Raw genomic sequence first — 14,277 nt, 5'->3', positions numbered from 1 at the left:
TCACACACAAAAAATGAAAGCCTTGCGGTCAAGCGCGGATGGAGTGAATGCCCTTTTTTAATGCAATATAATGAGAGTCCAGATACCGCAAAAATGGCGGCGTGCATCACGGAATTCGCTGGTTGGTCGAGACAGGTCACTTAACTTTGTGACGTCATCGCAACCTGCCCAGCTGACTGAGAGGCCCTTGACCGTGTGACGTCATCGCAACCTTCTCAACCGGCCGGTGGCATCTGGCTCTCCGGATTGTGAGCAGTCTGCCAGCCGTGGTAGGTGGGAATTTAATTGATGATTGGTGGAGGGAGGTTGCGTGACCTGGTGATGTCATCACAACCTGCCCACGGAAGGAACAAAAAAGAAGAAGAAAAGAAAAGGCAGAAAGAGCAGAGAACAAAGAGAACAGAAGGAACTGAGGCGAGAAAAAAAGCGGAAAAATCGGGTTATAACCAGTTCTTTGCTTCGACTAGCGAATAATGCCCATCTTCTCCTTCCGCTTGCAGAGAATGCCGCAAAAATACCTGAGTTGCAACAATGAGGATCTCTAATACTATCGCATTCCACTCTTACGTTAAGTGTCCAGCATGTTTTTTATATTGTCTCTATATTTGAACCTCAAATATAGACATTTCCTACTTTGTTAAATTCCGTTTAATTTCCTCACATTCGCTTAGATTTTGTTGGACTTGGGCTGTTTAGGCACGCTCAGCCTGGGTGTCAGCGCGGATTAATGAAGAACCCTGAGTGAATCATGTCATATCGCGGAAATTGGTTGAAGAAAGCGGAGGGAACAGATCTTCTTTTAGGGTATCATAATTGATTCTAAATGACAGAAAGCATAGGCAGGAACGGCCGAAAGTGAAGTGGGAAGATGAGGTAAAGAGATTTGGTGCGGAAAAGTTGACCATTACCGAAACCTGGCTTAGAAGAATGGAAAAGCGGGTGAGTTGGTGGTGGTCGCATAGTTACGGTTAGCAATAACTACGAATTCGACATACATACGGAAAGACAGACCCTCTTTCCCTTTCTATATATTTTTCGCCTTCGTAAATTTCTCGCTCGCAACTGTAACTTGGCTGTTATTAGTTGCAATTATTTATTATTACTTACCATTATTTGTGAATACATTTAAAATTACAATAATTATTTACAAACCATTTTCGTACCGGCAGTTCCGGTCTCGCAGGCGCCAACGCTGAAATGCACATTGACTTCATAGTTGACTGGGCAACCATTACTACCCCATTCCTTCCTGAATCTACCCCAACGTTCGGTGACGTCACAATAAATAAGGCAAGTGCATCCTTACGAACCCGCCGCGGTGGCTCAGTGGTTAGGGCGCTCGGCTAATCATCCGGAGTTCCCAGGTTCGAACCCGACCGCGGCGGCTGCGTCTTTATGGAGGCAAAACGCTAAGGCGCCCATGTGCTGTGCGATATCAGTGCACGTTAAAGATCCCCAGGTGGTCTAAATTATTCCGGAGCCCTCCACTACGGTACCTCTTTCTTCCTTTCTTCTTTCACTCTCTCCTTTATTCCTTCCTTTCCGGCGCGGTTCAGGTGTCCAACGATATATGAGACAAGTACTGCGCCATTTCCTTTCCCCAAAAACCAATAAAATAAAATTAAATTGAAAATATTTACGTCACTCGATGCAGGCGGAAACGTCGAGAGGCTCCTCGGAAAACATTCGCAATCGTATTAAATTATGTTTCATTCAACGCCTGCGACTGAAACTTGACAGTAGACATCTCCATGCGCCCACAAAGCAAATCATATCGTTTGTCGGCTATCGAAATCATGCGTCTGTGCCCGTTTAAACTCGACTGAAGCAAACGGGGTTGCCCCTAGCCAAAATCATCACAGTCCACACTACACGGAAGGCGAAGGTGAAAAAGGTTAACTAGAAAGAACACGAGAGCGCCGCGAAAAGATGTCACCCTCTAACCAATATTCCTGCACCTGGCCGACTCAGTTTCGGCAGCGGCAGCTGTGTTGTTGCTAACCGGTTACCGCCGCTTCTTTCCCTCCCTTTTTTTTCTTTCTTTTTTATTTGTAGACGCCGCGTTTTTGCCATATCCACAGAGTTTCCGAGTGCCACATGGGGTGTGAGCGAGTGCAAAGCAGTAATTTGTCCACCGCGTCTCCACTTGGGCGTGGCCTGTCCCGACGATCAGCTTCTCTCGGAAGTTCATCTCTAGTTTCTTTTTTTTCATATTTTTGCGATCTGATTCGCTCGCTCAATCTCTCGCGATTTCGCGCACCTCTGGCGTTTGTTCCATTCCCTTGTTCTTTCTCTCTCTCTCTCATTCCTTTACTCTGTCTCGCCCTTTTCGTCCAAGTACTGCAGCCCGGACTGGCTGGGATTGGGCGTTGCACTAGAAGATCGAAAAAAAAAAACATGTGCGCTACTGATTGGAATGTGTGAGCTTTCTTGACTCCGCGCCAAACAGCAGCGGAGATGAGGTCGACGTGTGGAAATGAAGGAATAGCGCTGGCGTTGTGGATGGCTTTTTGTTTCGGGAACTTCCAAAGAGTCCAAGAGAGACGCGGATAAAATGGAACTTCCAGCATTGCTTATTCCTAGCGACGAACTGATAGGCTGCGAGAAAGCGAACTGACTGGTGCTTTTGCACAAAGTCTCTAAAGCAGTAACGACACTTCTTTCAGAAACGAATACAGTTGAATCTCGTTATAGCGAAGTTGAACGGGCTGGGCGATTACTTTGTTATAGCCGTAGCTTCGTTATAGCCCATGCTGGCAGAGTTTCGAATGTAGTCGCCATTACTTCGTTATATGCACTAATTCGTTACAAACAGTTTCGTTATTACGAGGCTTGATTTTATTTGTGTCCGAGCAGTCAGTTTCTACCCGACCGCGGCGGCTGCGTTTTTATGGAGGAAAAACGCTTAGGCGCCCGTGTGCTGTGCGATGTCAGTGCACGTTAAAGATCCTCAGGTGGTCGAAATTATTCCGGAGCCCTCCACTACGGTACCTCTTCTTCCTTTCTTCTTTCACTCCCTCCTTTATCCCTTCCCTTACGGCGCGGTTCAGGTGTCCAACGATATATGAGACATACTGCGCCATTTCCTTTCCCCCAAACACCAATTATTATTATTATTCAGTCAGTTTCTTGAGAACTTACCTCTATAGCAGTCGTCAGTCCTTTCTGGCGTAGTGTGTACGGCCTCTCATTGTAGAAAATTGGTTTAGTTACGGAATCCTATGCAGCATGAATTTCTCCTATGTGATGTAAGGAGTTCTTTTTTGTTCCAAATGAGCCAATTCTGGACGCTGAAACTTGTCAAATAATTTCTGTAGTGGAAAGTTCCTCCATAGATCTTGCTTTCGCAAAAGCTGCCAGAACGAAAGGCTCCCAGTGCCGTTTAGAAAGCGCGTGCGCAAATTCCATGCAAAAAAAAAAAAGATCAACCAGATCCATTTGATGTACGGATAAAAATGAAGCAGATCCACTCGAGGGAGAATTCTTTGTCAACTTGAGCCTCATAGGTGGACTGTTTCGTGCGTGATTTCATTTATCCAATCCTCAGCGCTATTTTCTCATTGACTGCGAAGGATTTGAGGAGATCGGCGGAAGAAATGAACTCAGAACACAACGGTAACGATGGCATCCATGTCCAACCTTTTCAGATAAGAATTATGAATATTAGAAAATTGTAAGGTGCTGTTATGGAAATATTGAAGTAATGGTGGATTCTTCGGATGTGTTGCAAGATATTTCTTTTAAATCTTATATCGCTTGCATCGAGCAGTAGACAACTTAGAAAACCAATGAGGAACGCTTTTGTGGATTGAAAAACGTTGATACCAAAAATAAAAATGCAAGCTTTCTGGCCAGAGTCGTGCGAATATAGTGATTGTTATGATGAAATCTTAAAATATAGAAAAAAAAAATGCGTTCATAAACTCTTTTCCGTTCCAAAATGCTTTTGTGCTGAGTTGTTGGCTATCATAAGCCCTGTCGCCGATGATGCAAGCATGCGCCTTAGCTTCAATGAACATTGAGGTGCAAGTTGGGCTGGTTGGTAGTGGATTTATCAATTCATTACTACAAGCGAAATAGCAGAGGCAGGCTGTAAACGACATTACTAGCCGTTGTCCGGTCATATTGTGCCCTGTCGGCATCTACCATTTCGCTACTAATGATCAATTTAGGATGCTACAAAGCAGTAAAGTATATTCTTTATTCTATAAATTCTAGCTAGCTTACTTCTTCACTCCCGAAGATTGAAGGCAAGAAAAGAATGTTGTGAGGTCTGTGAATGTAACAGAAGCACGCTATTCATATTTACATGCTTGTATTGACGAAGCACCATAGGTCCCCTGATTGCACGAAGTGAATGTTCTATTTGTTTTTCTGTCGAATTCAAAGCACTATCATTTTTAAAAATAAACAGGTCTTGAAATATTATTGTAAAAATGAAGTTTCCTGTACAAAATTGGGTCATATCAATAATTTCACCTATAAATGCACAAAATTCAATTCCTACATGCAGATATTACCTAAGCTATTTGCATAATTTTTCATTACATCAAGGTGTAGAGTTGCTCTAAGTAACATGCATAACATGTCATTTAAAAGCTTGGTTAGCGCTTTTCTTTGCGCGGATAGCGAACTATCGCGCTTTTCTCGGTTTGCGTTTTGGTCTATTTGGCTCATTTCGGAAAAAAAAAAAAACTGATGTGGTTGCTTCTTACCCACTCCCTCTAAGTTCCTAATACTCCCTCCTCCCCTTTTTATTTCAGTCAGTGCGGGATAGCCAACCAGAGCACTCTTGTGGTTAGCCTAGGGAAGTCTATAGCGTATATATTTAGGCGAACCTGGTACTTATGTGCATTAGGACAGCTACAGTCGCTACTTTATTATTATTCTCGATTTCTTATAATCTCTTAAATATCAAGCGATCAGCAAAGGCCAGCGTTGGAGTAGTAGATGGGAGAGAATGCTAAACATTCGTTGTGGGCAATGATTGTCCACATATGAACACTGTTCCAAAATTACGTGTCTTCTAGTTGTATTAAGGTGCTAGGGACACCCACTGTTTTACGAGAAATTCTTTTGATATGACAATTAGCGACCACTAAATGATCGTCCTTCGAAGCTGGTGGTAGCTATGCCTTTTTTATTGGTATTTTATACACTATGAATCAAGAAGAAATTGAGAAAAGGTGTATCAAGACACTTAACAAAACCTGCGCTCCTCATAAAACATGACTAAGCGTTTGGATTATATAAAGCATAATTATACAGTTATAACAGACGTTTCGAAGCATCAATACAAACTCAGCAGTTGGTGGAAAGCAAATAATGTTGAAGCAATAAAACAACACGTCTGGAGAATGTACACGACACTGTTAATACGTGATAGAAAAATGAAAAAGAGAACATTGTTTAGGGTGCCCGTTTCGGCAGCCTAAAGAAAGATTACAAAGGAGTATACATCTGTCAGATGTACTGCACAAGGATCATGCAGTGCACATTTTTATTATATTTCTGATCAGATATTTTCCAACGCTAAGCAAAGAAGTTTGGCGTAGAATTTAGGAACCATTAGAGTTAGGTGCGTAAGCGTTTCAAAACCAGAATTTGCGCATGATTTCGCGTCATGAAATTGCGAACTAATAAATTTATAAGCATTGGACATTACTTATTAAGTATTTTCAAAATTCTCCTAGTTGTCCTTCACAACGCTTTTGATATATACTGCTGATTTCTTGTGTTAAGCTTGCTCTATTTGAAGAATGCCATATTTAGTGAAGAACTCTGCCCTGCTACCACGGAATGATAGATTTTAATTGCTCGTATTCTTCTGCAGAATAAGTATTCTTTTTTTGTTAGTGCCAGTGGTCGTGTCCCATACAAGCAAAAACCATTGTATGTGAGAATGAACAATCTAGTAATAAAGCTGTAGTTAAAATTTTATCTGTAATACCCCGAACAACTTACGTGATTATAGCACTGCGACACACATTTTCAACTATCTTGTGGGCTTTACACGGAGTTTATTTCTGATAGAGGTAGTTAATCCGTTATCTAGATTCAAAGCAGTACTCTTTATTTAGACCCGGATTTCAGATTCTCCATCTGTCCTTCTTATCATGGTCATGTCGTTCTAGTTGTTTTGGTATTTGTTGTGCTTTCAAACTGTCCTGCACCTCAATACTGATAAGGAATGCTTGTGGCAAGCCAAACTCCCATTGTTAACCTGATGCGTAATTTGCTTGGTATTGGGCTGACCGGTCTTATCGGTAAACTGAAACTGCAAGGCACAGTTTTACCAGAGTTTGTGGGCGTCGTCTTTTGTTTAACCGCAGCTCTTATCCTTGGCCAATACCCAACAGCTAACGAACCTATTCCAGTCCTGGCCTTCTCTTTTGTGTTCATTCTTCTTTCTTATCTCATGCTCCTTTCTTATCTTGTACTTAACTGGATGGCCTTTCATTAAACGCTTCACTAATTCGTGTCTCATTGTTACACTTAAAGAGTTCCTCTGAAAAGCTTATTCATCACTGGCCGCCTAATTAGCAACATTGTTCTGGCACGACACCGGGTACTTCACTTGTCTAGGCTAAGCTAAAAATGCAAGCTTACTTTCTTGTTGTGTTCCATTTTATTACAGATCGCTGCGTTTCAAGTTTTACTGCCTTGACCAAAGTTCTTTTTTCGCCCGCCGCGGTTTCTCGGTACCTACGGCGTTCTGCCACTCGAACACACTCAAACGGGGACAATAAAAAAGTTCCTTTACACTACAGCGTTGAACGATGCTCACACCCCTCATACATTTTTTTTAGGCCGTCTATGAACCTTCCATATAGAGTCCATAAACAGTGCATTGAAATTTTCGCCCGATAGTTTTCTCCAGCTCGTCACAATATATATGCTTAGCGATAAGATTTTTTTCTTTATCGATGCCCTTTCTCATAATTATGTTAGTCCCCAAGATATTCGCTTTAGCTTCACGGAGAATGTGTCGGATAGATGTCAGACCACGAAACACTGAGAGTTCTACACTCAGCTATCTTTCATAGTCTAACTTACACACTGACTCATTTTATCTCAAAATCACTTGCGTTTACGGACTGAAAATGAGCTTGAGCATTGTGTTTCTAGCAGACGGGAACTTGCACTAATGGAATATCGTCCCTTACTACGAAAACGCTCAAATAACAGCACCAAAAAAGAACACGCAAAGGGCAGTCCCGTAACGCGGTACTGTGGCTGAGTGATAACCTAGTGGTCCATGCACTCTAGCACTTACGCTCGATACTCCGAACTGTGGCGCCTCCTTAGGTTCCGCGTCCACTACCAAGCGAGAGACGCACTGAAGCAACCGCCAATTTCCGCACCGCTCTCAGAGAGATCCAGCACACCGTCAACACAGTGCTTTAGCAGAATTAAAAGCGCCAGGCACACCAACGCATGTTCACGACGGATACTCCGAGAGATGGCGCCATCTTCGTTTTCTTGTCCATCATCACGCGAGACCCGTATTGACGCAACCAGCGGTTTCCGCTCCGATAACTGAGAAATCGAGCACCGTTCAGACCGACCGTGTCCCACATTCTGCCAGAGGAAGAAGAAAAAGTAGGTCGGTGTATTAGTGTTTCTGGTTTTCGTATTCGTCTTCTGGCCTGGTACGCTTTGCGCATGCGCAAGCCTCGAAACGAGTTCCCTAGTATAGCCTCGTTCCCACGAAGCTCTCGGCACACGTCAAACATACCCGTGTTTCCGTCACCGAAAATGAGGACACTGACAGACGCTCTTTCGTTGCTGCCGTCTTTTTCTCAACTACGTCTCGTTGTTTTCGTGATTTTGCGTTGTTGACGTCTGCTTCTTTTTATTTTTTCTTTTCCGACTCGAAGCAACGGCAGACGCATCGTCTGGTTTCGATTCCGGCCGTAAGTGGCACCAACGCATATAGCCTTTCACAATGACGACAGACAGCGTTCGTCAATAGCAAGAGGGTGCATTCGTTCCTATAGAAGCCGCCGCGGTGGCTCATTGGTTATGGTACTCGGCTGCTGACCCAAAAGACGCGGGTTCGATCCCGGCCGCGGGGGTTGAATTTCGATAGAGGCGAAATTCTAGAGACTTGTGTACGGTTGCGATGTCAGTGTACGTTAAAGAACCCCAGGTGATCGAAATTTCCGGAGCCCATAACTACGGCGTCCCTCGTAGCCTGAGTTGCTTTAAGACGTTAAACCGCCATAAACCAAGTCATTGGGGCCGAGCTGCTTATTTGTGCATTAGAAAGACGCTGGGAATTGTGCATTACCATACAAAAAAATGTAACTGAGTAGTACTTGTTTGGGGGCTAGTTGGTGCATGTTTCCAGAAAAGGGTTGTAGCGCCGAAAAAGACAACACATAGCTAGCGAGACGGGACAGGCGCATGAGAGGAATTTGATAGACCTTTATGAGAGGAATCCGACAGTGTGGTTCTTGCTACCCATTTTGATTGTTGTCCTTATATTCATTCGCATTCGCGGTGAATATACAGTTGAAAGTATGCGCCTGTCCCGTCTCGCTTGCTATGTGTTGTCTTTTTCGGCGCTACAACCCTTTTCTGGAAATACAAAAAATTGCCTATGGGCGACTATGGAAAAAAACTATGTCCGTCTATGGCCTTTTATCATCGTCTGTACCCGGCTAAAGCGGTGCCAATTGCCAACTATTGAAATATCTGTGCCACTAGAGCTATAGTTTCGGAATCGTGCAGATGTCTTTAGCTGTCCATAGAAAAGAATATCCGCCTGAAACGACAGATATACAGACGGCCACAGGAAAGGTTTATAGCTATTTGGGACAATTACCTATAGCCGGCGTCTCGCAACACGTAGCGACAATGTTAACATCTTCGCATACGGATACGTAATATGATGTAAGCACCATACGTTTAGACCCGCGTCTGACGATAGAGGTCAGGTTGCAAGCACGGTTCGAGAATTTTTTTTTTTTGCAAATCTTAGGACTTACGTGTACAGAGGGCAAAGAGCTCGTACAGAACACGTTCTGGGCGTGTTTCGGGCTGAACACGCGCTATCTAGCGGTAACTTTTGGTTAAAAATGGTCTGGATGTGAGCATGTGCAGCTATACGAATAGGATTTCATCGTAATTTATTTCCTTCCTGGTCTCATCGGCTTTGGGAGCTGAGGAACATACAGTTCGATCTTTACGGTGACAAGTGTTTTGCCCTCTGAACGAGCCTGTACAGTAGAAACAAGTGATACGGGAAACTAAGCATTGGTATTTTTTGAAAGTGAACGTTGAGCTAAAAAGATTTCAAGGCAGCATTAAATCCATCATTGCGTGCGGCCTTCCACATGCGCAAGAAGGCGGTACAGTGCATCAGAGAAGCTTCGATAATGCTGCTCTCTGCCGAGTGTGATGTCCTGGAGAAGTGTATAAAAAAAAGAGCTGAAAGGCTTCTCGTTCATCCCCGTCTCAATTGTTCATTTTTTGAAGCTTGGAAAATATCCACTTTGCCGAAAATAAAGTCACACAGACAAAACAACACACAGACTCCTTGTATCTTGATCTTTTTTTGTCTGTGTGAATCTATTAGCGCCAAGGTGGATTTTTTCCAAGTTTCAAAAAATGCTAAACCAACTAGCCCAGCAACATGCCTTACTGATCACTTGTTCATATCAGAATCATTCCTTGTTTCTTGCTTTGCCATACAGTGAAGGTAGATAAGAGAGGGTGAGCCATGACAATAGCATGTTCCTGAGTGGCACCGCCCCATTGTGCGCATGTGATGTGATAAAACCTATAATAATGAACCCTGGAGCGGTTATTATGTTTTTTTATGGGGGTTTAACGTCCCAAAGCAACTCAGGCTATGAGGGACGCCGTAGTGAAGGGCTCCGGAAATTTCGACCAAGTGGGATTCATTAACGTGCACTGGCATTGCAGAGTACATGGGACTCTAGAATTTCGCCTCCATCGAAATTCGACCGCCGCGACCGGGATCGAACCCCTGTCTTTTTCGGGCCATCAGCCGAGTCCAATAACCACTCAGCCATTGCGGCGGCTTAGAGCAGTTATTATAGTAACGGTGTTGTTTGTCGTGACGTTCTTTCACCCAATGGTCTTTCTTTTAGCGCTACCATAACTTTAAAGGAATGAGTCACTAACTATTCCAACACCATGTTTTATTGAAGTGTCGTTAGCAGTATTTTTCCAAACGCATTTTATTACAAAGATTTAAGGACTCGCAAACCGAATTTGCGCCTACTCCGGCGTCAGCCTGCCAAGCGATTACCGCGAAAAAAAAAATCTAGTTGCGGCTTCAACCAAACTGCTTCAACAGCGACAAGGGTACGACATGAACTCAAATACCTGTGTCCGAAACGATCAAAAGACCAGAGTAGCGTCTGTCCGCAGCGGAAATGCAATGAAAAGGCAGAATGTTTCGTGGGCTTACGGGACCGTCTTGAGGCGTATAGAGTCGACTTCATGTTTTACACCGGGGGGGGGGGGGGGGGGGGGGGGGGGAGGGGGGCTTGTTGTCGGGCACCCCTTGGATACATGCCTGGCTTCAAGATCACTGCTTATATTTACAGGAGACAAAAACCACCATGATATGTCAGCAACAACGGGTGCTTGTGAGTTTTTCATTTGTGGGAAGTGGCATATAAAAGTCCGAGCATGTCTTGAACAAGTGCAAGTTGTATGACGAGTTCGTCGGCGCACATCGCCCCTAGGCGCCTGTATCACCAACCACGCGCCCTGAACTCTTTTGTCCCTGCTAGAACGCAACCCAGACAAGAACAGAGGATTGAGAAGTGTCGTTAAGCGAAATACAAAACAGTTCAATCATTACCACTTTCGAATCACTGCCGCTTTCGTATTTCACGCCAAAGGAGAGGGATAGACGAAGTGGTCATCCTCGACAAAAAATATGGACAATGTCGCTGTTCAGGAACTCTTGTTGTCAAAAGAAAAAAAATAAGAACGCGATATCACGTGAACTGCAACATGAACTGCCACTGATACACAAACACCAACTCACGGCTGACGGCTTCCCGGACGCCTTCGAAGCTTTGCTTCCAGTCGGTTGAACCATTGCTTCCGCCCTCAAGCTGCTACTCAGTCCGAGTCGCAAGTTTTTCAAATTGAGCGATAAATTCTGGAACAAACCGGTTTCAGCTCTCCAGCGGTGATGCACACCTCCCGACTCCCCGATACAATTGTGGGAGCCTTTCTCCGGTTTTTTTCTGGCGTGATGGAAGCGGCGCCTTATCAGTGAAAGGTTATCCACACACTTAGCTCAGCTGCTGATAGATGACTTTGATAAGGCAGCGCCAGACACCTCGTTGTTTCCGCTTATGCAGGCGTCGAACTCGGCGCCCTTATCTTGCTGAGAGCAGGAGCTGATCGCGTGCTTTTCTGGCAAAATTGATACCGATATGTTCCCAGGTTTAAAAACAAAGGGGAGCTCTTAAGCATCTGATTCCTTTTTTGCCTCTATTCACTTTCTCTGAAACACCACGTACGTACGTTCGCACGCGCACGTATTCACAGATTCTCAATATAGGTTTGCGCCATACAAGTGGGCTGACAAAATGAGCTTGCCCACTTAGGGTCGCTGGGAAAATTACTGAGAAAATAGGCCTTCGGCACCAGGCAATAGTTAGCACAGTATCTCCAGCTCTTTTGGATTTTGACTTATCCCAGCTAGGCTTAAAACTTATGCTCAGCGTGTTGTATTTTTACCTTAATTTCCTTCCTAAGTGCTCGAAAAATCCTCAATATTTCGTCGGTTTTCATTCTTAAGTATGTACTATGAAAACTACATCTTCTACTAATTAACTGTTTCATTTTTTTGCTTAACCACGACTTCGATCGGCTCCTACTACGCGAGATAATTTTAGAAGAGGTGTGTGGCAATCTATAATTGGCAGAAGTGTGTATTCGAAGAAGTTGCAAAGATCTTCAGCACAATGCGAAGGAATTTGATCAATGAAGTTAGGAAAGTAACAAAGTTGTATGGCGCAAGGGAACGAACACAGGAAGACACAGAGACAGAAAGCTGTGTCTTCCTGTGTTCGTTCCCTTGCGCCATTCAACTTTATGATGAACGAACTAGCTCAGCAGCAAGTTCTTTAGGAAAGTAAGAATCCAGTTTCTGCGATATGCGGGAATAGTTTTCCTTCTCAAACAGTTAGATTTTCCTCGGAACAGGGGCCGGTGATATCGGCTAAAAGCAGGCAATTAGTTGCAAAGACGCCGTTATGATCGCTGATACCAGGAATAACAGAGATAAAACGGACCAAGTTGGGTTGGTTAGAAAAAAACAAGTCAGGTGTGGAAGCACTGTCAGCATAATGTCATGTTTTGGAAATCTAGATTTTGATAAATGTATTTCCTGTTTGTGAAGTTGGTGAATTCAAGGAAGAGGGCAGAGTCGCATGACATCACAGGTGCATCGTCAATCCATCGGACATGTGGCATGTTGAAATCGCCACCACGTACAAAGTCAGCATTATGATTTTGTATTATGTTAGAAAGCATTGCTAGTGGCGCAAGGCTAGAATTAATAGGGATGCGGTAAAGAGCGCCGAACACAAAGTGTTTGCCACTACAAAGCAGGGCCTTACTCCACACATTTTCGCATGCATTATGACTGGGTTCTATCGGAGCATTCGAAAGTACTTTGTCGACCATTATAAAGACACCCCAACCATATTTATTGCGGCTCTTTCCGTACACTTCAAAGAAAAAGGGGAAAATTTCAACATTAGTGACATGTGTCGTCCAGCCATGATTGTGCTCCTACAATAATATGAGCCTTTGTAGTGTAGATTACACTAGCAAGAGATTAATAATAATAATTGGTTTTTGGGGAAAGGAAATGGCGCAGTATCAGTCTCATATATCGTTGGACACCTGAACTGCGCCGTAAGGGAAGGGATAAAGGAGGGAATGAAAGAAGGAAGAAAGAGGTGCCGTAGTGGAGGGCTCTGGAATAATTTCGACCACTTGGCGATCTTTAACGTTCACTGACATCGCACAGCACACGGGCGCCTTAGCGTTTTGCCTCCATAAAAAACGCTGCCGCCGCGTTCGGGTTCGAACCCGGGAACTCCGGATCAGTAGCCGAGCGCCCTAACCACTGAGTCACCGCGGCGGGTCCGATAATATGAGCCTTTGTAGTGTAGATTACACTAACAAGAGATTCCGCTTTCCTTTTAATGCTACGGCAGTTAAGTAATAAAATGTTCAGTGATGTACTACGGCATCGGCCCAATGCATTAGCACGAAAATCAGATTAACAGTGATTTGATCCAAACCGTTTAGTGTTGCCATATGGATATTTTACAGACGTCTTGGCACCCCCCCTCCCGCCCCCGACTTTTGTAAATGAACGTACGGATGACACGTACCGGTGTTACGTACGAGCACCTATCCTCCTATCCTATCCATCCCAGCCAGTTTTCCAACCTTCTCTCCTCATCTGTCGCTCTGCTGCCTCCTGTTAGGCTTATGTTCTCTCTGGATCAACTGCTTTACCTTATCTGGCCTGTTTTCTGCATTGCATGCCACACCTAAATTAATTTTATTTCACTGATTTCGGCTAGATGTATTTAATTTGAGTTCATTCTGAAATACATGTACAATCGAATACAATTCTAGAGAAAAGCGGCTATTCCCCTTAAAAGTGCGTATTTATTATAGTTCGCACATTGCGTGATCGACGCGGGACACACTGCTAGTTAGTTCTTGTACAAAGTAACAGCTTAATTGCGTCGGTGGCGCAAACACGGCCCTTGAGCACCGTTTCCCAAATTCACGCTTAAGCACGACGCACCTTAATAAATCTTTCACGGCCAAAGTGTTTTCTCCGACGCAGCTCCCTTTGTGACCACGCGTGACCGTTTCCTCGGTAATATTTCATACGGCGACGAGCGAGGCAGCTTGTTGGTGCGCCCCCAACGGACGCACTTACACGCCCCCCAACAACAGAGCCGCCTAATGGACTCCCCGCGTTCGGGGCACCTCGGTCACAGGCAAACTGGGCCAACCTGCCGCTCAAGTTACTAAAACGGTGCAGTGTGAGAAAGTCGGACTTAGAATCGACCAACCGAGAGTAGATTTCTTGCTCTAGTTTTTGTGATTGGTCGCGGCATCCGTAAACGCCGGTCAGTAATAATTAGAGTTCATTGTTATTTTTTTTCAGTTTTGAGAAGTGCTATGCTTTGAGTACATTTATCGATCCAGGCCCTTTGATCAGCTCACAGCCCGGAGGTCAGCTGA

The 14,277-nt window shown here is 44.3% G+C and overlaps 1 protein-coding gene across 2 annotated transcripts in view; it reads right to left on the bottom strand.

Annotated features, from left to right (window-relative positions):
• LOC144104228 (5'-3' exonuclease PLD3-like) overlaps positions 1 to 14,277 on the bottom strand; it is a 119,095-nt gene that overhangs the window by 50,901 nt on the left and 53,917 nt on the right. The window contains exon 1 of one of the 2 annotated variants that reach the window (XM_077637104.1): positions 11,033 to 11,197. The exons of the other annotated variant lie outside the window; for it this stretch is intronic. Coding sequence (XP_077493230.1) covers positions 11,033 to 11,086 — 54 coding nt within the window. The 5' untranslated portion in view covers positions 11,087 to 11,197. Of the gene's footprint in view, positions 1 to 11,032; positions 11,198 to 14,277 lie in introns of those variants that run through there. 2 annotated transcript variants of the gene reach the window in all.

The sequence above is a fragment of the Amblyomma americanum genome, chromosome 9 (genome assembly GCF_052857255.1).
Source record: "Amblyomma americanum isolate KBUSLIRL-KWMA chromosome 9, ASM5285725v1, whole genome shotgun sequence".
Taxonomy (NCBI): domain Eukaryota; kingdom Metazoa; phylum Arthropoda; class Arachnida; order Ixodida; family Ixodidae; genus Amblyomma; species Amblyomma americanum.
Note: the sequence above shows the minus strand (reverse complement) of the source record. Positions and strands in the feature narration are given on the sequence as shown.